At 42.9% G+C, this 24,178-nt stretch overlaps 1 protein-coding gene across 4 annotated transcripts; it reads right to left on the bottom strand.

The window, feature by feature from the left end:
- Positions 1 to 225: 225 nt before the first annotated feature.
- Positions 226 to 23,231, bottom strand: LOC115202827 (myosin phosphatase Rho-interacting protein). Of its 4 annotated transcripts, none has more exons than XM_029766892.1 (23): positions 22,958 to 23,231; positions 21,899 to 21,976; positions 21,678 to 21,743; positions 20,994 to 21,145; positions 19,814 to 19,898; positions 19,479 to 19,650; positions 18,431 to 18,647; positions 15,692 to 15,797; positions 10,154 to 10,258; positions 9,866 to 9,922; positions 9,575 to 9,643; positions 9,351 to 9,440; positions 9,123 to 9,232; positions 8,426 to 8,957; positions 8,200 to 8,304; positions 5,337 to 8,072; positions 5,013 to 5,160; positions 4,733 to 4,850; positions 4,252 to 4,411; positions 3,729 to 3,830; positions 3,219 to 3,305; positions 2,864 to 3,023; positions 226 to 744 (listed from the first exon to the last, which is right to left on the bottom strand). In XM_029766892.1, exons 1-23 carry the CDS (start codon positions 23,081 to 23,083, stop codon positions 728 to 730), a joined length of 5,598 nt encoding a protein of 1,865 aa, XP_029622752.1. In that variant the 5' UTR covers positions 23,084 to 23,231; the 3' UTR covers positions 226 to 727. The 4 variants fall into 4 exon arrangements, with proteins under 4 accessions (XP_029622752.1, XP_029622761.1, XP_029622743.1 ...); XM_029766901.1 differs by having other exon boundaries at positions 8,426 to 8,930; XM_029766883.1 differs by having other exon boundaries at positions 8,426 to 8,960; positions 22,958 to 23,230.
- Between the last annotated feature and the right edge of the window lie 947 nt (positions 23,232 to 24,178).

Here is a 24,178-nt window from a genome sequence, read left to right as displayed (position 1 = left end):
ATGGGAGATGAGAGTTTTGTCAGTTTCATTTGATGTGGACCTGAACAAATATTTGATTAATAATGATAAATGTATGAATTTCCATTCATGATAAAGATGTACTTTTTTTCGTTGTAAAATATAATATAATACATTCATAGAATATTTTGTATATTTCCCTGTCCTCTGATGATTTGATTATGTGATGATTATTCAGTAGCAGACTGATAAAAGGTCACACAATTATTTAAAATAAATCCATTTAATTTATCATTAGATTACTTGACATGAATAAAGAACATCAAAATGTTAAACGCATACAAATAAAACCACCCACACACAAACAAATAATACTTTTACATTATAGACTCAGACGGTACATACATACTTTTTCATGTATTTCACAGGTAAGAAAAGCAAACTTAATTTGAGTTGTCTTTAGAAATATCCCCGTTCAATAACTGGATTGGACATAGCAGTGTAATAATTTTACACATTTTACAAACGTCTTGAGATAAATGTTAATCGGGAAAGGATAACGTCTACAAAATGTGCGTTTAGATACAATGATGTAAAAATACAGAATCCTCAAATAATGCGATTTTAAAATTCTGTAGTACAGAAACGGTAGATAGGACATAAAATGTTTGACAATATAACTTTGGATCTCTAAGTGCTAAATGGTGTAAACATGGATAGACCGATGAACAATCCATGTTGTGCGTTGTGTCCTGTTGTTCAACTGCGGTTATCTTCCTTGACACTCTACGGAGAAAGAAACAGATATCAGAAATCAGATCCAGCATCATGACTATTAAGTCATAATGGTAAAGCTTGTGTTTCAAAAGTGATTACTGTCAGGCCACATAAAGAATCACCAACAGCTTTTCTAATACTGCCATGACATAGTATTTTTTCTGCTGTCACTCCTACATTTAGCAGACATGCAGAAAATATAAGAACATTACACCATTCATTGAACTTGTAGAAGATTATTCACAAGATGCAGCCATGCACAAAATGTTGGCTACATTACCAGGACAGTCTGTTCTATTATTCTGTCTAACAGAACTAGGGAGTATATAATGGATGAAAGAAGGATGAAACCCAACTAGTTGCCTCCAATATAAGGATGAAAACCATTAGTTGCCTCCAGTATACGGATTAAAACCATTAGTTGCCTCCAGTATAAGGATTAAAACCATTAGTTGCCTCCAGTATAAGGATTAAAACCATTAATTGCCTCCAGTATAAGGATTAAAACCATTAGTTGGCTCCAGTATAAGGATTAAAACCATTAATTGCCTCCAGTATAAGGACTAAAACCATTAATTGCCTCCAGTATAAGGATTAAAACCATTAATTGCCTCCAGTATAAGGATTAAAACCATTAATTGCCTCCAGTATAAGGATTAAAACCATTAATTGCCTCCAGTATAAGGATTAAAACCATTAGTTGCCTCCAGTATAAGGATTAAAACCATTAGTTGCCTCCAGTATAAGGATTAAAACCATTAATTGCCTCCAGTATAAGGATTAAAACCATTAGTTGCCTCCAGTATAAGGATTAAAACCATTAGTTGCCTCCAGTATAAGAATTAAAACCATTAATTGCCTCCAGTATAAGGATTAAAACCATTAGTTGCCTCCAGTATAATGGTTAAAACCATTAGTTGCCTCCAGTATAAGGATTAAAACCATTAATTGCCTCCAGTATAAGGATTAAAACCATTAATTGCCTCCAGTATAAGGATTAAAACCATTAATTGCCTCCAGTATAAGGATTAAAACCATTAGTTGCCTCCAGTATAAGGATTAAAACCAACTAGTTGGCTCCAGTATAAGGATTAAAACCATTAGTTGCCTCCAGTATAAGGATTAAAACCATTAATTGCCTCCAGTATAAGGATTAAAACCATTAATTGCCTCCAGTATAAGGATTAAAACCATTAGTTGCCTCCAGTATAAGGATTAAAACCAACTAGTTGGCTCCAGTATAAGGATTAAAACCATTAATTGCCTCCAGTATAAGGATTAAAACCATTAGTTGCCTCCAGTATAAGGATTAAAACCATTAATTGCCTCCAGTATAAGGATTAAAACCATTAATTGCCTCCAGTATAAGGATTAAAACCATTAGTTGCCTCCAGTATAAGGATTAAAACCAACTAGTTGGCTCCAGTATAAGGATTAAAACCATTAGTTGCCTCCAGTATAAGGATTAAAACCATTAATTGCCTCCAGTATAAGGATTAAAACCATTAATTGCCTCCAGTATAAGGATTAAAACCATTAGTTGCCTCCAGTATAAGGATTAAAACCAACTAGTTGGCTCCAGTATTGCGAGGTCAAATCACATGTATGAGGAAGAATATCGGACAACCACACCCCTAAGAGACACTGTAAAGGCCCATGAAAGGGCAAAACAGATGTTTCAGATATTTAGTATATATGTGTATCCAAAGGAGATCTCTATAGGGTTATGCTGCACCACTCTACAATATGACCTCTAATAAGAGCCTCTTTCTTTCATTTATGTAAGAAATGGACAGAACGTCACAGGTTTTTCAAAATCTAAAGGACTAAGTGACATGCTACAGCAAACTGCACAGATGATAGTCAGAGGATTCAGATATACCCAATATTATACATAACAGAAGGAGGTTATTCAAAAATTGTCTGTATTACGCAATGAATGACATCTATAGATACAGACTAGTGATGCTGCCAAAACCAGACGTGGGTGGGGAAACATCCAGCGAGACTTGGCTGTCATGCAGGTTTTGGCCTCAGAGTGGCAGCACTCAACACCTTGTCGTTTTCACATCAGTGTTTCATCTCTGAATCCCTGAAGGCCGGGCCACCAGCATAATGTCATGTATACCATTATTATCTGTGTCCACTGCAGGTGAGAGCTCTCCTAGTGCTTTGTGGGCCAACCTCAGGTTCTCCCTGAGCTGTCCCAGGTCTCTCTCTGCCTTGGCCCTCATGATGCTTAGCTCTGTGTAGATGTCCTTGTACGTCTCTGTTGCATACCTCTTATCCTGGGGGGACAGGGATTAGGCTATAAACAGGCACTATTACCAGGTTAAATAGAGTATGACCCATGCTAATATTTGTACAGTAATACATGATAATAGCAGGACAATAGTGTTGTCCATCTTATGTCTACTCGTCATACATTTATACAGACAAAGGCTATTGTTATTCTGCCAGTGTGTGCTGTGCTGTGATCTCACCCTGTGGGCTGTCTGGAGTTCATCCTTGAGCGAGGTGATCTTCTGCTTGAGGCACTGCACCTCTGACTCCTTCACACGCAGGGAGATCTAACAGTCAGACAGAATCACAGTTGATTCCTCAGACACAGGTATAACACCAGACACAGGTACAACACCAGACACAGGTACAACACCAGACACAGGTACAACACCAGACACAGGTACAACACCAGACACAGGTACAACACCAGACACAGGTACAACACCAGACACAGGTACAACACCAGAGGACCAAGGTGCCATAGATCAGCACAGAATGTACAGCACATGAGTATGTCATATGTTTTAGAGGCTGTAAGTTGGTCATGTTGCTAAGGGTGACATCTAGTGGCATTACCAGTCAAAGGCAGATACAGTTTACCTTTACATCAAACTTTACTTGACTGGGCTAGATAAAGATTATATCCAACAATTTTTTGTTATACTTAAGCAACATAGCTATTGTGCAGTGAAGTACTACTGAAGACTTACCTCCAGCTCATACACATCTCTCTCCTGACTAAGAGGGAAGGTGTTCTGCTTGGCCAGAGAGCAAAGTCTGGTGATCTCTGCAGCTAGATGGCCACTCAGCTCCTGGAAAGACAACCAGCTTCATCATTACTAACACCGCTACTTTGTATCTGATGACGAAGACAGAATTGGGAAATACTAAGGGAAATGTAAGGGACCCTCAAGGTTTTGTTGCAGAGTGTTGTAACAGTCTGATATGAAGTTTATAAAAGTATGCGTTATGCATTCTACTATGTGTGTTAAGACAGAGGACCCGGCAGCAGATTTAGATGGCTTGGAGCAGAAACACTTGTGATGGTACATACATATTAGCAATTTAGCAGACGCTCTTATCCAGAGCAACTTACAGTAGTGAATACATTTCATACATTTTTTTTTTTTTCGTACTGGCCCCCCATGGGAATTGAACCCACAACCCTGGCATTGCAAACACCATGCCCTGCCAACTGAGCCACAGGGAAGCCATGGTCATAATGTGACTGACCTGGTTGCGAGTTCTGAGGTCCTGGTTCTCCTGCTGACACTGACACAGAGCCTGTCTCTCTGCCTCCAGGGCCTGGCTCAGGTGGGAGCTCTCCAGACACTTTAGAGAGTACTGCTGGGACAACACCTCCAGCTCCCTGTGACAGGAGGCCAGCTCCTCACTACACACACACACACACACACACACACACACACACACACACACACACACACACACACACACACACACACACACACACACACACACACACACACACACACACACACACACACACATGATCCTGAGAGCTGAAAACCACGGCCAAGACTAGACACAAGGTGCACTGTGTGTTATACAGACAGACAGATACAGAGCCAAGGACAGGGAGTATGCAGATTATCAGTCCAAAACTCAGTGTTTGTCAGCCAATCCAGTGTACTACCCGGCCATGTGCTTTCCTTGACGATTTACAACCACATAGATCAACAGGTAGTACATTTACCTGTGTTGCCTGCATATTTCTCCAAGGTTCATGTCTCCTGCATTGTTGTTTTCATGGCATGCCCTCTGTATCTCTCTCTTGAGTTCGGCACAGTGAGCGTTCTTCATTGCTTCAATTGCTAATGCCACAATAAAAGGGGATATGTTCACTCCATTAGAGTGGCATGGGAACGTGAGCTTATCAATATTCTGAGAAACTCTGCCTTCACACATACTGTAAATATCCTAAAAACGTTTAACCTTTAAACATACACACAGACACACACACTGTCCCCCCTCACCTGTGATAGTAGCAGCCGTCTCCTCCTCCAGCAGTCTGTCTGTGTCTAACTGCAGGCGCTGCAGGTCCTGCTGATGTCTGTGCTGCAGTTCCCCCACGATCCTCTGCTGGGACTCCTCCATGGTGACAAATCCATGCTCATATGTGGCCTGCAGGGGCAAACACAGATGCAGTGGACTGTTAGGTGATTCATCCACAGATCCATTGTTATAATGGTCACTACTCCCTGGGGTTGGTTCATTACATCTTAATTCTAGTGAATTCAGGAACTACCAAAAATTCCATTGATGATTATCGACAATTGTTATTATGGGAGTTGTCCTACCTTTAGCTTTTCTATGTCCTCCTTATGTTTCAGCTGGAGAGATGCCATTCTCCCATCATGCTCTGCTTTAATGTTGGCCATGACAGACAGCTGCTCCTCCAGATCCTTCACACGACCTCTCAGTGATGATAACACAATCTCCAGCTCCTCCGCCCCCAGAGTGTTTGCTTCTTCATGGGGTTCAGTAGTGCTCCTCTCCTCTACATCCTTATCAGTATCAACTTCCTGGATTCCTTTCTCTACCTCATCTACCCTACTCTCTACCTCATCTACCCTACTCTCTACCTCATCTACCCTAATCTCTACCTCATCTACCCTACTCTCTACCTCATCTACCCTACTCTCTACCTTTATCATTGGACTCTCAATGCTGTTGGTCAGGAAGTCACCCTCCACCACTTCTGCACACCTAACCCTGCACACTTCCTCTACTGCAGTCACTCCCTGGTTTGGGCTTTCCACCTCCATTTTACCTGCAGCATTCATTGCAGGCGTCTCTGTCTTCTGCTCACTTGCAGTGTCTAGTAGCTGTGTGGCTGTTTGCTGTGAGTCTATGTGTTCTCCCTGCCTCAGGGGGGTCAACCCTAATTCCACTGAGGAACTCCCCTGTCTCTCCAGGACTGACAGTCTGGCCCCAAGCTGCTGGTTTTCACTCAGCAGCCCAGCACATCTGCTGCACATCAAAGGAGAAGAAGCAATGAGCAGTCCCTGTTGAGTCTCTTGAAATTGGCTCTTGTGTAGAGTGTTAAGCCTACTGAGACGATAGGATGAGAAGGCTTCCATGGCGGTGCAGTGTATGGAAGCTAACCGGGGCTCATTTACATTGTGGAAATGACAAAGTCTTTGTGCCAGGGACTGGAGCTCGTCATTGGCCGAGGCTCCGACTGAGGAGGCGATTTGGTTGAGCAGGAAAATTCTCTCCTGTGTGATCTCTGTGAAATGTCGGCTTATGAAGTCATCGGTGTCATTATGCTGGTTGTACACATTCCATATCCTCTCATCATCATCTTCCTCTTTCATTTCTGAACCTGATTCACCTGCTATGTTTCCAATGATGTCCAGGTCTCTCAAAGACCTGCATCCATTCATCCTGTCCAGGCCTCCAGTGTTTATGTTTAAATCTTTCTTATTATGAGAGAAAAGACTATGAGCTAGGAGGAGCGTCTGCTTTTCCACTACCATGTGTTCTAAAATCTGACTTAGAATCACATCTGTGAGTTTATCCTCATTGGACTGGGATGGGTTGACCTTCAAACTGTTCAACAGCCTTCCCCAAAACTCCTCCTCTAACTGAAGCTGCCTGACCACTGTCTGGTTCACCTCCACACACTTTCTATCTAATGGCATCTTTACCACATCCATATCTGACCTGTCAATCACCTGCGCTACTCTCCCTAAGGTTCTGGACATCAACCTTATCCCTTCCACCACTTGCTGAACCCTTTCTTCACCTGAATCCAATATTACCTCCTCCTGCCATTTGCCTTCACTGCTACACCTCAATCCACTTTCTTTCTCTACCGTCCATTCCTTCTCTACTTCCTCATTAATCCTTACAATGTCAGCCTCTGCCTCCATGGCTCTCTGGCTGTACAACCTCTCAGCCTCTCTGAGTTGTGTGTTGTGGGCCTGCAGCTCCCTGCAGGTCTGTTCTGTGTGCTGGAGCTGTCTCTCTAGTTCTAATTGCTTGGCCTCCATGGCCTGCAGACACTGTTGAAGGTGTTCCCGCTCCTTCTCTCCAAGGTGGTGTGTGTTGATATTCTCTTCCCCAGCTTCCTCCTCTTCATCATCATCATCATCATCCTCTTCTGCTGGGAAGCCCAGGTCTTTGAAAGTGTCCTCCCTGAGCTGCAGCTGTACCTCTGTCTCCTTCAGACGCTGGTCCATTGAGGCTAGTAGGGACTGGGCCTCCTGGAGCTGCTCATCTCTCCTGCGCAGCTCCTTCTCCAGGCCTTCCACTTTGGTCTGGCTGTGCTGCTCTGCCTCACGGAGGAACTGAGGCCCACTGTACTGAGCGATAAGCTCTGCATTCAGTCTCTCTATCTCTCTGTCTGCCTCTGTCAGCTGGTTGAGCATCTCCTGGTTGTGCTGGTTGAGGGCCTCGTTCTGGCTGCTGAGCAGCTCTACCTCCTGGGATAGTCTCCTCATCACGATGGCCTGATCTGGGTCTACGTACTCCTCTGTGGGCCTGGTTGTCTCACAGCATAGTAGGTTGTCTATTCTCACGCTGTTGGCTCTTTCCTGAGTTTCCTCCATGCTCAGTGAATCTGGGCTCCATGCACAACTTTTTGTGTGTGATTCTGGAATCGATGTCTGTTGATGGCTTCCATTTTCAAACTGTGTCTGAGAGCTAGTTTCACTGCCCAAGTTTTGCCCTCTGTTCTCACTTCCATTCTGAGGCACAGAGTCAGATGAGAGTTCTGTGTCTGAGGTTGGTGACATGACAGGTGTGTTTACTGATATAGGGCAGTCAGGGAACAGATCCTCCAGCTCCTGGAGGTTTCCCTCGGTGTCATGCAGCCAGATGCTGGGTGGTGGTGATGGGTGAGTTCCAGGGGAGCGGTGTTTCTCCAGAGGGGCTGATGACAGGGACAGGCCAAGCTGCTCCTGGAGCTGCTCCTGTATGTTCTGTCTCTTCAGCTCCTGTTGCTGGAGGAGCTCTCTGGTCTCCCTGTACATGTCAGTCAGGCTTTTCAAAGAGGGAAGATCATCTTCTGGGCACATTGGGGCCTCAAGCTTACAGGAGGAGGCAAGACAATTGTCTATAATTAGGTAGTTGTCATTGCTGCAAAGTGGAAGTATTATAGATGGAACTACAGAGCATATCCATACTATGTATAGGCTAAGATATATTTTGCCTTACCGGCAGGGAGGCATGATGCTGGCATCCTAATGCAGTGCTCAACTGAGCCTTCAGCTCAAGCCTGCGATGGTCTGACTTTGCCAACTGGCCCTTCAACTCCTCTACCTTTAATCACACGACACAGAGATACAGTAAGTCCACTGTTAAGCCAACCAGCAGCAGAGAAAGCACCTCATAACGTTAACATTGTTCCTGTTAGGAATCATTTTGAGACACACAGACTCACCCTCCTGTGGTAGGTCTCCAGTAGAATCCCCATATCCTCTTTATCCTTGCCCTGGGACTCAGTGTACAATGGAACAGTCTTCTCCTGTCTAAAGGCAGTCCTTTCCACCTGCTGCCAGCACTGTTCAATCTCCCTTTGCACCTTCTGGTGAGTCCTGGGTGACCTGGGACTGATACCTCCTCTGTCACAGTCCATCTCCCAGCCCACAAGGAAGCCTAGCATGCTGTCATACCTCCTCCTCCTCTCCTCTCGCCTCCTCTTCCTCTCCAGATCCCCTACCTCCATCCGAAGAGGCTCCTTTGTTTCCTGCTGCACCTCCTGCTCAGAGGCTAGCAGGGCCATAGGGCTGAACTCAGTCCAGTCAAAGGTCTTGGAGCGCCCTTCACGTCTCCTCTCATGGATGTGGCTCTGTTTGGGCCCCTGGACTGTCTCTGTAGGGACCTCGGAGGAGGGGGAGGAGTCCTGGGTCACGTCTGGCTTAGGGAGGGGCAGGGACTCTGTTGGGCTGCAAGGGATGCGATGGACTGGCAAGCTGCTTTACAATCACAACAGAATAACACAAATACTTACTGACTGAGGAAACGAGGCATTCTGCCTAAACAAAGGCAGAGACCTTCCCATCACTACTATAGAATGGTGGTAGTCTACTAATGTATTACTATGTAGTAGTGAGGCTGGTATTACAGACGCCATTTACCTGGCTACATCAGGAGCGTTAGATGGATGGACATTCTTCATGAGGGCCTGGATCCAGTTTCTCCGTATCCCTGCAGTCATGGCTGACAGAGTAAAGACACACTTCTGGGTCTGAGGGAAGACATTAGGAATATTATTTTGATTGAGTATATGAGACTTACTGTATGTATAGAATGGATCAACATTCATCTGTTGATTTACATTTTTGTAGGTATAGATTTAGTCTTACATGGATCTGAAAGCCGTAGTTCCTCTGGACCTGGTACTCTGAGACATTATGACACTTGGTCAAGTCAATCTCCCCCTCTAGATCTGAGTTCTAACAAGAGAAGATGACAAACATCAATTCAAGACTTGGGGTGAAAAATAACAAAAACATGTTTCCCTGTCCTCACAAAATCACATATCTGTGTGTACAGCATTCAGTAAAAATGAAAATGCACAAGAACTTGCCTCCTCTGCGAAGGAATCCTTGTAGTACCTCAGACTGTCAGCTGACAGCACAAACCAGCATTTCCTCCACTAGAGGGGAGCAGACAGACATTATAATGGATAGTAGATACAGAAAGCTACATAATACATTTGAACTGTCAGGCTTCACCTTCATAGCAAGGACCCACAGCACCTTTAACATCACTAAATGTACATGCACACATTCAGGATCCATGCGCCTTTGGGGTAGAAATGTGGGAAGGTGTTCAGTGACGAAAATAAAAGACATTCTTGATCTGTCCATTCCTATACCTGATCCTCCTTATCCAGTTTCATCATCCACCCTTTCTTGAAGTTCAGCAAATCAGGCTGTAAGGAAGATAAGACAGTAAGTTAGTCAGGAGGTCAAAGAGGCACGGTCATACAGTTGTTTTCAGACACTTCAACATAAAAGTAAATCGTCAATCCACCTGGGGCTTTCATTTATACTTGTTTAAATTATGAGAGCATCCTTGTTTGAACTGTGACAGTTTTCTGACGTTTTACAACTTGACCCCATGCTTTCAGTGCACAGAAATTCCAAAAGTAACAAGCACTCACAGTCATGACAGACTCCGAAGTCCTGCGGTCCAGTGACTTAGCTCTTCTCTGAGGAGGAGGGACGGTGAGTTGACCTGGGCTTAGATCTCCACACGACTGCAGTTTCTGGGCGTAACAACAGGACACTATCAATTACTGAAGTAACAATGTAGAAGGTGTAAGATGGATTAGCAAATGTGATCATGTCCTGTATTACTGTAAGCTTGTTGCAAATAAAAAACAAGATTATGTCGTTTCCCTTTACTCTATCATGACTGAGACAGCTTGGACGTGTGCATTGTATCAAGCAGAGAACCCACAAGTCATGGCAGGTCTCTGGCAGGTCTCTGGCAGGTCTCTGGCAGGCAGTGTTGCGAGATGTAAGGATTATTTTGGGACACAGCAGGAGAGAGGAAGTGCTCTCTATACAGGGGCTATTAAACCTTACTCACATTAAGAATGAGTTCCACTCTGGTGACTGGGCTTGGCTGGGGAGTGTATGAAAAGACTTTGGAGGCTGTATTATTCCTGATGGCCCCTGGCATCCAGTCTCACAAGCCCAGGGATGTTAAAAGTCCCAAATCTCTGTCTTGACAAGATTCCCACATCCCTGACTGTTACCTACCTTATATTGGGTTTCATCCTGGCTAACTAAATAGCTCTAAAAACACATCAGTGAGTCCCTTTAAATCTAGATTAGCCACCGCTAAATGAAACTAGAGACAGCGGCACCATATGAAACAAGATTATTTTCTCATTTACTTGAGCCTTCAAAAGCCTCATTCTTTTAACTCTTACGTAATAAAAAAAAAGGAAAAACGACCACTTCAGTAAATCCAGAACATTCTTCGTCTGTGCCCAGCTATTTGCATAGAAAAAGATCCAAGGACACATAACAGTAACATGAGGGAGAGAACACTCTGCTCCCGCCAGCAGTGTGAACTAGCCTCCTGTCATCTTCAACAAACACGGACCATTCTGGACAGTTGCTGTCTTCCAATAGGATAGGATGGGAAAGGGGAAGTGGGACTATCTGGGGAATCTGAGCCTGGGGGACAGAGTGAACTGTGAACAGGCATTTGACCTCTCACTCCAATACCCCCCCCCCCCCACAAAAAAAACTACTGGAACTGGAGGAACATAAATGATCACATGGGATACTATGTTCTGTCGGGCAGGAATTTAAGAGAAAAATCCTACAGATGGATTTAATCAGAGATTAACGTTAAACCTTTGACCCCATGGGATGGCCATACTGTGTATGATGTGTTTAACTAAATCATATTACTGGGTTCAACAGTTCATACAGTATCTCATAATATAAACAGAAAGATATACAGTACACCAGCCGTAGTCTGTGAAAAATCACTACAAGCAGCCAGTTGCACCTTAATTGAGGAGGACGGGCTCATAGTACTGGCTGGAACGGAATAAATGGAATGGTATCGAACACATCGAACACATGGGAACCATGTGTTCAATACCATTCCATTCACTCCATTCTAGACATTATTATGAGACGTCCTCCCCTCAGCAGCTTCCTGTGACATCAGCAGTATGTTTTCTACATATAGTACAGCGTGCATACTGTGTACCAGTATGGACTGTACATGTGTTCTATACTGTAGTGTTAATCCTAAATGCTGGTCATGTATTTGTTGTTGTCAGGAGTAGACAGACTGATACTTTAGTCACTACCTTAATCACAGAAGCCAGTCTGAGAACATGGTGACTGTCATTTCACAAACAGATGTGCACTTGACTCAGGAGATACTGTACAGTGATAGTGCCTCCCAGCCTCAAACACATGACCAACAGCAGCTTCCTACAGATACAACAGCTCCCTACAGATACTACAGCTCCCTACAGATACAACAGGTCCCTACAGATACTACAGCTCCCTACAGATACAACAGCTCCCTACAGATACAACAGGTCCCTACAGATACAACAGATCCCTACACATACAACAGGTCCTTACAGATACTACAGCTCCCTACAGATACAACAGGTCCCTACAGATACAACAGCTCCCTACAGATACAACAGCTCCCTACAGATACAACAGCTCCCTACAGATACAACAGCTCCCTACAGATACAACAGCTCCCTACAGATACAACAGGTCCCTACAGATACAACAGCTCTCTACAGATACTACAGCTCCCTACAGATACAACAGCTCCCTACAGATACTACAGGTCCCTACAGATACAACAGCTTCCTACAGATACAACAGCTCCCTACAGATACAACAGCTCCCTACAGATACTACAGCTCCCTACAGATACTACAGCTCCCTACAGATACAACAGCTCCCTACAGATACAACAGCTCCCTACAGATACAACAGCTCCCTACAGATACAACAGCTCCCTCCCTACAGATACAACAGCTCCCTACAGATACAACAGCTCCCTACAGATACAACAGCTCCCTACAGATACAACAGCTCCCTACAGATACAACAGCTCCCTACAGATACAACAGCTCCCTACAGATACAACAGCTCCCTACAGATACAACAGCTCCCTACAGATACAACAGCTCCCTACAGATACAACAGCTCCCTACAGATACCTACAGCTCCCTACAGATACAACAGCTCCCTACAGATACTACAGCTCCCTACAGATACAACAGCTCCCTACAGATACAACAGCTCCCTACAGATACAACAGCTCCCTACAGATACAACAGCTCCCTACAGATACAACAGCTCCCTACAGATACAACAGCTCCCTACAGATACAACAGCTCCCTACAGATACAACAGCTCCCTACAGATACAACAGCTCCCTACAGATACAACAGCTCCCTACAGATACAACAGCTCCCTACAGATACAACAGCTCCCTACAGATACAACAGCTCCCTACAGATACAACAGCTCCCTACAGATACAACAGCTCCCTACAGATACAACAGCTCCCTACAGATACAACAGCTCCCTACAGATACAACAGGTCCCTACAGATACAACAGCTCCCTACAGATACTACAGCTCCCTACAGATACAACAGCTCCCTACAGATACAACAGCTCCCTACAGATACAACAGCTCCCTACAGATACAACAGGTCCCTACAGATACTACAGCTCCCTACAGATACTACAGCTCCCTACAGATACTATAGCTCCCTACAGATACTACAGCTCCCTACAGATACAACAGCTCCCTACAGATACAACAGCTCCCTACAGATACTACAGCTCCCTACAGATACAACAGCTCCCTACAGATACAACAGCTCCCTACAGATACAACAGCTCCCTACAGATACAACAGCTCCCTACAGATACAACAGCTCCCTTCAGATACAACAGCTCCCTACAGATACTACAGGTCCCTACAGATACAACAGCTCCCTACAGATACAACAGCTCCCTACAGATACTACAGCTCCCTACAGATACAACAGCTCCCTACAGATACAACAGCTCCCTACAGATACAACAGCTCCCTACAGATACAACAGCTCCCTACAGACACAACAGCTCCCTACAGATACTACAGCTCCCTACAGATACTACAGCTCCCTACAGATACAACAGCTCCCTACAGATACAACAGGTCCCTACAGACACAACAGCTCCCTACAGATACAACAGGTCCCTACAGATACAACAGCTCCCTACAGATACTACAGCTCCCTACAGATACAACAGCTCCCTACAGATACAACAGCTCCCTACAGATACAACAGCTCCCTACAGACACAACAGCTCCCTACAGATACAACAGCTCCCTACAGATACAACAGCTCCCTACAGATACAACAGCTCCCTACAGATACAACAACTCCCTACATATACTACAGCTCCCTACAGATACAACAGCTCCCTACAGATACAACAGCTCCCTACAGATACAACAGCTCCCTACAGACACAACAGCTCCCTACAGACACAACAGCTCCCTACAGATACAACAGCTCCCTACAGATACAACAGCTCCCTACAGATACAACAGCTCCCTACAGATACAACAGCTCCCTACAGATACAACAGGTCCCTACAGATACTACAGCTCCCTACAGATACAGCAGGTCCCTACAGATACTACAGCTCCCTACAGATACTACAGCTCCCTACAGATACAACAGCTCCCTACAGATACAACAGCTCCCTACAGATACTACAGCTCCCTACAGATACTACAGCTCCCTACAGATACAACAGCTCCCTACAGATACAACAGCTCTCTACAGACACAACAGCTCCCTACAGACACAACAGCTTCCTACAGATACAACAGCTACCTACAGATACAACAGCTCCCTACAGATACAACAGGTCCCTACAGATACTACAGCTCCCTACAGATACAACAGGTCCCTACAGATACTACAGCTCCCTACAGATACAACAGCTCCCTACAGATACAACAGGTCCCTACAGATACTACAGCTCCCTACAGATACAACAGGTCCCTACAGATACTACAGGTCCCTACAGATACAACAGCTCCCTACAGATACTACAGCTCCCTACAGATACTACAGCTCCCTACAGATACAACAGCTCCCTACAGATACAACAGCTCCCTACAGATACAACAGCTCCCTACAGATACAACAGCTCCCTACAGATACAACAGCTCCCTACAGATACTACAGCTCCCTACAGATACAACAGCTCCCTACAGATACTACAGCTCCCTACAGATACAACAGCTCCCTACAGATACAACAGCTCCCTACATATACTACAGCTCCCTACAGATACAACAGCTGGGTCATTGTACTGTAAGATACCATCACTGTTATGAGTTAGCAGAGGTTTGTCTGGGTCTTACAGGCAGATCCCTAATTACATAGTATCCATGTTTAGGTAAATGGAAAATGTGTCTAAGAGGAATGCCATTCTGAGATTACAACACACAACATGAAGTGCAGACGGAGCCCTGTCAGAGCATTAAAACCAGCTAAGTTAGAGAACACAACAGTCCTGAATTATTCACCTTCTTCTCCCTGTCTTACTCACACACTAACACATGCCTCAACACGGCCGATGGGAGGCTGACTTAGTCATGCCAAACTCCTGCATTTCGGTATGGAACTAAACACACATATATTGACACACATGGCACACACACACCTGACAGTGTGGAATGTAAGAGTAGCGCTTCATCCCTGTCCATGAGCCTTACACACCATGCAATCAGGCCAGAGCCGAACCGTTTGAGGTGACGTCTTTGCCTCTCCAACACCTGGTCTTATGAGTCATGTCCAAACAAGTCCAATGGAGAACCAGCGGGAACAGCTGTGCGGTGTACACGTGTACGTTACCTTAATAATGACAGATTCCATCAATGGTGTGTAAAATACCAATCTATATGTGTAGATGTGGAAACACTATTCATTGGACACTGTCCTAAAGGGGTCTGCCGAAAGGGCAATGCTTGTCTTGGGCCGTCCTGGTGAGTAGCTATGGCTACTCTTTGGATTATGAGGTGTGGTTCAAGTGATGGTGTTATAGTGGAGGAATGTGACAAGCCTTACCGGGAGTGGGAGGACTGACTGCAATGTAAAGATACTGGGACGGTGTGACTAATACCTCTCTCTGGTTGCTGCGAGCTTCACTCCTGCCCTTCCTGGATCCAGCCTGACCCAGGTCCTCTCCCACAGCACTCCTCCCAGCCTTCCCTGGCTCATTGTAGCAGCTGAAAAGCAGGAAAATCAAGTCTGTCATTCAACAAACAGCCATGGTGTTCTCCATGGCCCCTCACAGGTGGGCTGTGACATCACTTCCTGCAGGAACAACTTCAGGATGACAGCTGAATAATGTCACCACCACTTATTCTGTACCCCCAAGCCGGGCCTAGACTGAGGACATCCATGTCACCTACATCCATCTAGTGCTACTGTTGAATTGGAATTTCAAGTGACATCCTCACCTCCAGTGTCATGTTTTGTTTAGAAAGAGAGCAGATATTACATAGATGGAATTCCCTAGAAGAATCCGATAGAGAGTTTGTATATACAGTTGAAGTCGTACGTTTACATACACTTAGGTTGGAGTCATTAAAACTCGTTTTTCAAACATTCCACAAATTTCTTGTTATCAAACTATAGTTTTGTCAAGTCGGTTTGGACATCTACTTTCAGCATGACACAAGTAATTTTTCCAACAATTGTTTACAGACAGATTATTTCACTGTATCACAATTCCAGTGGGTCAGAAGTTTACATACACTAAGTTGACTGTGTCTTTAAACAGCTTGGAAAATTCCCTAAATGATGTCATGGCTTTAGAAGCTTCTGATAGGCTATTTGACATAATTTGAGTCAATTGGAGGTGTATTTGTGGATGTATTTCAAGGCCTACCTTCAAACTCAGTTCCGCTTTGCTTGACATCATGGGAAAATCAAAAGAAATCAGCCAAGACCTCAGAAAAGAAATTGTAGACCTCCACAAGTCTGGTTCATCCTTGGGAGCAATTTCCAAACACCTGAAGGTACCACGTTCATCAGTACAAACAATAGTACGCAAGTATAAACATCATGGGACCACGCAGCTGTCATACCGCTCAGGAAGGAGACGCGTTTTGTCTCCTAGAGATGAACGTACTTTGGTGCGAAAAGTGTAAATCAATCCCAGAACAACAGCAAAGGACTTTGTGAAGATGCTGGAGGAAACAGGTACAAAAGTATCTATATCCACAGTAAAACGAGTCCTATATCGACGTAACCCGAAAGGCCGCTCAGCAAGGAAGAAGCCACTGCTCCAAAACCGCCATAAAAAAAGCCAGATTATGGTTTGCAACTGCACATGGGGACAAAGATTGTACTTTTTGGAGAAATGTCCTCTGGTCTGATGAAACAAAAATAGAACTGTTTGGCCATAATGACCATCGTTATGTTTGGAGGAAAAAGGGGGAGGCTTGCAAGAACACCTTCCCAACCGTGAAGGACGGGGGTGGCAGCATCATGTTGTGGGGGTGCTTTGCTGCAGGAGGGACTGGTGCACTTCACAAAATCATGAGGAAAGAAAATGATGTGGATATATTGAAGCAACATCTCAAGACATCAGTCAGGAAGTTAAAGCTTGGTCGCAAATGGGTCTTCCAAATGGACAATGACCCCAAGCATACTTCCAAAAATGTGGCAAAATGGCTTAAGGACAACAAAGTCAAGGTATTGGAGTGGCCATCACAAAGCCCTGACCTCAATCCTATAGAAAATTTGTGGGCAGAACTTAAAAAGCGTGTGTGAGCAAGGAGGCCTACAAACCTGACTCAGTTACACCAGCTCTGTCAGGAGGAATGAGTCAAAATTCACCCAACTTATTGTGGAAAGCTTGTGGAAGGCTACCAGAAACGTTTGACCCCTGTTAAACAATTTACAGACAATTCTACCAACTACTAATTGAGTGTATGTAAACCTCTGACCCACTGGGAATGTGATGAAATAAATAAAAGCTGAAATAAATTATTCTCTCTACTATTATTCTGACATTTCACATTCTTAAAATAAAGTGGTGATCCTAACTGACCTAAGACATGGAATTTTTACTCTGTTTACATGTCAGGAATTGTAAAAAACTGAGTTTAAATGTATTTGGCTAAGGTGTATGTAAACTTCTGTCTTCAACTGTATAACCACAAAAGTGAATACTATCTTTAATAAACTGTGGGTGTAGCATCTGTCCTGTTATAAAAGGGATGGTACATTCTTGTTGAGGCATGTATGTATCTGTATGAGTTGGCACAAACATAATACTGTGCCTTCAGTCAGTGTAATGTCTTGCCTTGACATTTCTCCTACTTTCTGATGACTGGCAGTTTGTGAGAAACTCAGAAATAGAATTCCTTCAAAATATCTAATTACACAATCCTTTAGGAATTTCGAGGCCTTATTCAGGGCAAGGATTCTGTCTGTCCTTAGAAGGCAATGAATGAAACACACAGACCAAGGAGGTATTCCCGTCACGTAGCCCAAATACTGTATATGTTGTTAGTTAAGGAACAAACTGGGAGTGCTTCTATAAGCTAAATTTAAAAACCGTTACCTCCCTAATGGAAGAATATGGATCTTTGATGTGCTGTTGGGCTGTGTGTAATGTGTGTACCATTTTATACAGAGAGAAACAGGGAGGCATCTGCTGTCCTTTAGTGCTAATTGCTAGCACATTTGGTCCTAGCCCATGCCAAACCCGTTATATGCCTGTTAGCAATTTCATGACAACACACAACAAATACAAAACCAAATAAATAAAATTGTAACTAATGTCCATTCATTATAGATCTCCCAATATCAGACGCAACTGATAACATGTATTCTCCATGATTCTCACCTTCTCTCTGCCCTGTTGTTCTTGTTGGCAGGTGGGTGGTCTCTGTATGGCGTAGGCTCTGTGGGCTGGCTGTTGCTGCTGGTGTCAGTCCCCTCGCTAGCCACAGAGTCCAGGGAACTCACAGAGCTACTGATACAGGAGCCGTTGGAGAGCCGCAGACTACTGTCAAAGGTCAGGGAGTCACTGGAGGCTGAAGGGAGGTAGTGGAGATCATGACCTGAGAAGAGTTATTAAATTAAGAGGGTTGTTTTCAGACTGTGACTGCACAGGTTAGGTCTATGTTTTGCATGATACTTTAGGTCATTGCTTTTGGACCGAAACACAAAAAGCAGGACAGTGGCAAGATTTTTATGAGAATCCTGTTCTGAAAAATAAAACTTCTAAGACTTGCTATATGAGGAATCTGGTCAGATAGTTACTATAATGTCTCCCATCTAAGGAAGTGTCACGCTTGACCATAGTAGACATTTGAGGGACACCCCTACATAGTGTCACTATAAAGTTGCACCTAACAGACCACAGCTCATTAAAGAGATGCCTCCAGTTTGTTTTCCTTTTCATCTGCTCCCAGGCCATGGGAAAGCAGCTGTAAAATCTGTAATCTACATCAGCCTAATGAAGTCCCCTACAGGCACATTCTGCACTACAGGAGTTGATCCTGCTCTCCGTTATAACCTAGGCCCAGACACACCAATAAGTCTGCCTCCACATAGTTAGTGTGCACTTACCGTTCATCACATGACCGCTTTTAAGAGAAATGTCTGCTCTGCTCGCATAATTAATCTTAGTTGTGTCTGTGAAATATATTAGAGATTATTGTTTACCATGAGCCCTGCATCCTTTTCTACAGTCTTTCAATAACACTACTACTACACTGGTAATGAATCTGTCCACTAATAAAGGCCAACTTTCTCATCCTGTATGCATGACCACCTGCAGGACGTTAGGACAGTGTTAGAGGGCAGGAAATGGCTGTGAATGTCTGACAGACTTCAAAGCCTGTCTGAGTGTGTGTGTATGTGTGTTGGCTGGTTTCTTTCCTCCACACCTGCAGAGGTCTCGTCCAGGCCCAGGGGATCAGTATCTGTCACTGTCCAGACAGGAGCCACATCCGGACCCCCACTGGGCCGCTCTCCCTGCCACAGGCTGGAGCGAGGGTCACCACTTTTCATGACTGAGAAACTGGGCTCAGTGGCAGCCATCTTTGCTGGGCTGGGCTCCTGATGAACACAATGTTTTCATTATCATAATGTGTAAAGGCATAACACATCATTGACATATACAGCAGTTGACATATATTTCTGCAATATTTCCAAACATGTATTTAGGCCACTGGTGACCAGGCATCTTGGTTACAATGTTATGAGAAGAAGAAGTTGTCACCTGGGAAGTAGTGGGTTCTACTTTACGTTTCTTATTCTGATTCTGCTTATAGGTCCGTGGGTAAACAACTAGTTGTTCACTCCAGCTGGTAAAAGGAAAACAACACGGACATGACAGGGATTCAAAATATTGTCCATTAAAGACAAGAATTTACAGAAATGATAAATCAGGAGTGATATCATATAATACTGTAATATCAGAGACGTTAAGTCAGGAGTGATATCATATCATACTGTAATATCAGAGAAGTTAAGTCAGGAGTGATATCATATCATACTGTAATATCAGAGGCGTTAAGTCAGGAGTGATATCATATCATACTGTAATATCAGAGACGTTAAGTCAGGAGTGATATCATATCATACTGTAATATCAGAGAAGTTAAGTCAGGAGTGATATATCATACTGTAATATCAGAGACGTTAAGTCAGGAGTGATATCATATCATACTGTAATATCAGAGACGTTAAGTCAGGAGTGATATCATATCATACTGTAATATCAGAGAAGTTAAGTCAGGAGTGATATCATATCATACTGTAATATCAGAGAAGTTAAGTCAGGAGTGATATCATATCATACTGTAATATCAGAGAAGTTAAGTCAGGAGTGATGTCATATCATACTGTAATATCAGAGAAGTTAAGTCAGGAGTGATGTCATATCATACTGTAATGTCAGAGAAGTTAAGTCAGGAGTGATATCATATCATACTGTAATATCAGAGAAGTTACGTCAGGAGTGATGTCATATCATACTGTAATATCAGAGAAGTTAAGTCAGGAGTGATATCATATCATACTGTAATATCAGAGAAGTTAAGTCAGGAGTGATATCATATCATACTGTAATATCAGAGAAGTTAAGTCAGGAGTGATATCATATCATACTGTAATATCAGAGAAGTTAAGTCAGGAGTGATATCATATCATACTGTAATATCAGAGAAGTTAAGTCAGGAGTGATGTCATATCATACTGTAATATCAGAGAAGTTAAGTCAGGAGTGATATCATATCATACTGTAATATGAGAGAAGTTAAGTCAGGAGTGATATCATATCATACTGTAATATCAGAGAAGTTAAGTCAGGGGTGATATCATATCATACTGTAATATCAGAGAAGTTAAGTCAGGAGTGATATCATATCATACTGTAATATCAAAGAAGCATCACTGACCCATTGATGATCTCCTTGTTCTCCCCCCGGATAAAGAACTCCTGTTCAGGTGTGATGATGCACAAAGCGTTCCTCTGACCTGTCTTAGGCTCTGCGTCAATCACCGCTGTACACAGATTCATGTTCACTGTTCCTTGTGGCAGAGTGCTTGTCTAAAGGAATGATACACAATGTCAATAATTTTGTCTGACTGGAAATTCTGGCAGAGATTATGATGCTAATCATGGTATCTTTTTTTACACCATCTAGAAATATCAAAAAATATATATAAGGATATTTTGGAGGGTTAAAGGCCATCATGAACAAGACATTACCCATTGCAACTGAGTTTTAATACAGGCTATATAGAGTGACATGAAAGAGAGCAGAGGAGGAGATTTCAGAAGATCAGTGGGAGAGGGGGATGTGGCATTAGAGGACAGATTAATCCCAAATCATCTGCTCTGGTACCACACACAACATCTGGCAAAAAGATGCATAGTGAATCCTCTCATAAAACATTAAAACATACATCAGGACAATATACTGTAGTTAACCTCTATTAATGTTGGATGATCTGGTTTGCTTAGCTTTTTGGTGTGTGTGTGTGTGTGTGTGTGTGTGTGTGTGTGTGTGTGTGTGTGTGTGTGTGTGTGTGTGTGTGTGTGTGTGTGTGTGTGTGTGTTCAAATACCGAATTTCTTACCAACTCATCCAGTGCAAAGCTCATGCTGCCATGTTCATACAGGATGAAGAATCGTCGCTGCCATTTCTGCCATTTAGAGATAGAGTTGTTATGGATAATGATGCAATAATGCCTACAAATATTGAATAACTTGCAGGTCTATCAGAATATAAGCTAGTACTAATGATACATTTCTGTACAACCATAGTCCAAGACTAGATAGTTATTTGTCATTCTCTTACCCTTGACCTCTGAATTGGATTGTCAAAGTCTGTCCCCTCAGCAGCCAAGCAGAGCCAGCCTCCATAGATGGGTTTGGCCTGTCAAGCATGGGAACGCAAGGAGAAATGAGTTGGGTCTTGACCTGTGAAGGTTCTATCTAATGAAATCGTTTTTCTATGCCATCCTATGGATCTTGGCTTTTTATGGCAGGGAGCATCAATATTCGTTGATTCATGTTTTGAATGACAAAGGAATAACAATCCTATCTTTTTAGGGAATGTCCTTTGTAGGATTAGCCAGTTCGTGATTCAGTGTTTTTATTGCATGGACCTACTTAATCTAATCATACTTAATATGCTGCATTTACAAAGTGTGTGAACAAATTAAGTATGTCCATGCAATAGGCCATAAATAAGAGGCAGGGATAGTCTTGTTGACATGGAAAAGAGAAGATAAACTGCTCTTTGTGCTCTTTTTGAGATGTCCCCAAAGACTGGAATGTTCTGACTCTCTGCCAGTTACTCAACTTGCGCAACTCTTTGTCAGAGAGTTTTGTTTCTTGTTTTATGAGTGCCTCTCAACATGAGATAATTCTTTCCTCAAAACTTCCAACAGACTTGGATACTTTATACTTAACCTTCACACCTGAGTCAGATGCTTTAAAACAGGAGCTTAGCTGAGGTTCATTGACCAATGGCTCTAAATTTACAAGGCACACAGAGATGAGCACAAAAGAATCAGATAGCAATGGTGTATATGTTTTCTAAAAGAATAATAACCTGTTGACACCTATGGCATGCTGAGTGCTGACAGTTGGGCTGTCAACGGTCTCTTTACAACAGTGTGGGAGGTGTGTGGTGACAAATATTTGACTCATGCATTTTCTACAACAGATATGTTAGGCTATTGCGTTTCATAAATTTCATAAATGAACGTGATACCTGACACAATATGAAGGAATGTCTCTGTCTGATATAACATTGAGTGCATGCCCATCTGTCATCCCTGTCATCAACATTCAGAAGAGTAATAGCCAAAGTATTAAAACTAATAAAACATAAATATGTTTGTTCACTTACCTGGTCCTTACCATGATCAGTTGGAAGATGCAGCTCCCGAGACTTGAAGCAGTTCTGACATTTACTTTTATAAAAAATGTTCGCTTGGAATTTATTACACGGATTCGCACTCTTTTGTCCAGACATTTTGTCGCATATAGGCTACCACTATGTAAATCCGAAATGCTGCACAATTCTCTCTTTGCGGTGCAGTTTATCCGATTCGAACATCTGTCAAATCCTGTGCGCTTTGAGCTCTCCCCGACCGGTCGAAATCTGGGATGTCCTAGGCAGCTGAGAAGTTGGCTATATAAATCCAATCTGGACTCATCGGTTGACGTAATATATCAAACGAAAATCTGTGAAACTAAATCAGTATGATACGTCACATTTGGTATGTATTCATTTGTGGATGTCCATAATCCATTTCGTATTATATGTTATGAATTACAATTCGTATGATCTGTTACAATTTGTATGTTATCTTACGAATTCTAATCCGTACTATATGTTACGAATTCCAATTTGTTGTGGCTAACGTTAGCTAAGTGGCTAATGTTAGCGAGGCTAGGGGTTAGGGTTAGAGGTTATGGTTAAGGTTAGGGTTAAGGTCCCAGATGGGCAGTAGCTCTGTTACAAGTATTTGAAATATGTACTTTAATTACTTCTGAGTATTTTGTCATTTGTATTACAGTGGGTTGAACTACACTCCAATGTATTTTGTAATAAGATACTTTCGAGAGCTATAAATTGTATTTACTAAATACTTTTCTATATATTTTTTATAGCGGTTCACAATTTTGTTGCCCCCTTTCACCCTGCATTGGTATCATACGTCTCATGGCACTATGGTGTGATAAGAGCGTCTGCTAAATGAACTAAATATAAACGTATATGTAAAAATGGACAATTGCAAAGCATGCTAAGTATTATTCCAATGAGCTCCACCCCGAAACAAGGTACCTTATTATTACAAGGTAATAATACCCAATGTGCTTTGCAGTTCATTTTGGTATGTTCATTTTCACATATACATTTTGGTCATTTAGCAGACACTCTTACCCAGAGTGACTTACAGTAATGGCATTCAACCAAGGAAGATAAACAACAACATTTCACAGTTATAGCATGTAAGAAGTTTCCTTAATGTTATTGCTATTCTGGGCCAGCTAATTGCAAATATATTTCTGTATTTTAAAATACAAAATACATGTATTTTAATTAAATACATTTCAAAATAGA

This window comes from Salmo trutta, chromosome 1 (assembly GCF_901001165.1).
Source record: "Salmo trutta chromosome 1, fSalTru1.1, whole genome shotgun sequence".
In the NCBI taxonomy this organism is placed as follows: Eukaryota; Metazoa; Chordata; class Actinopteri; order Salmoniformes; family Salmonidae; genus Salmo; species Salmo trutta.
Note: the sequence above shows the minus strand (reverse complement) of the source record. Positions and strands in the feature narration are given on the sequence as shown.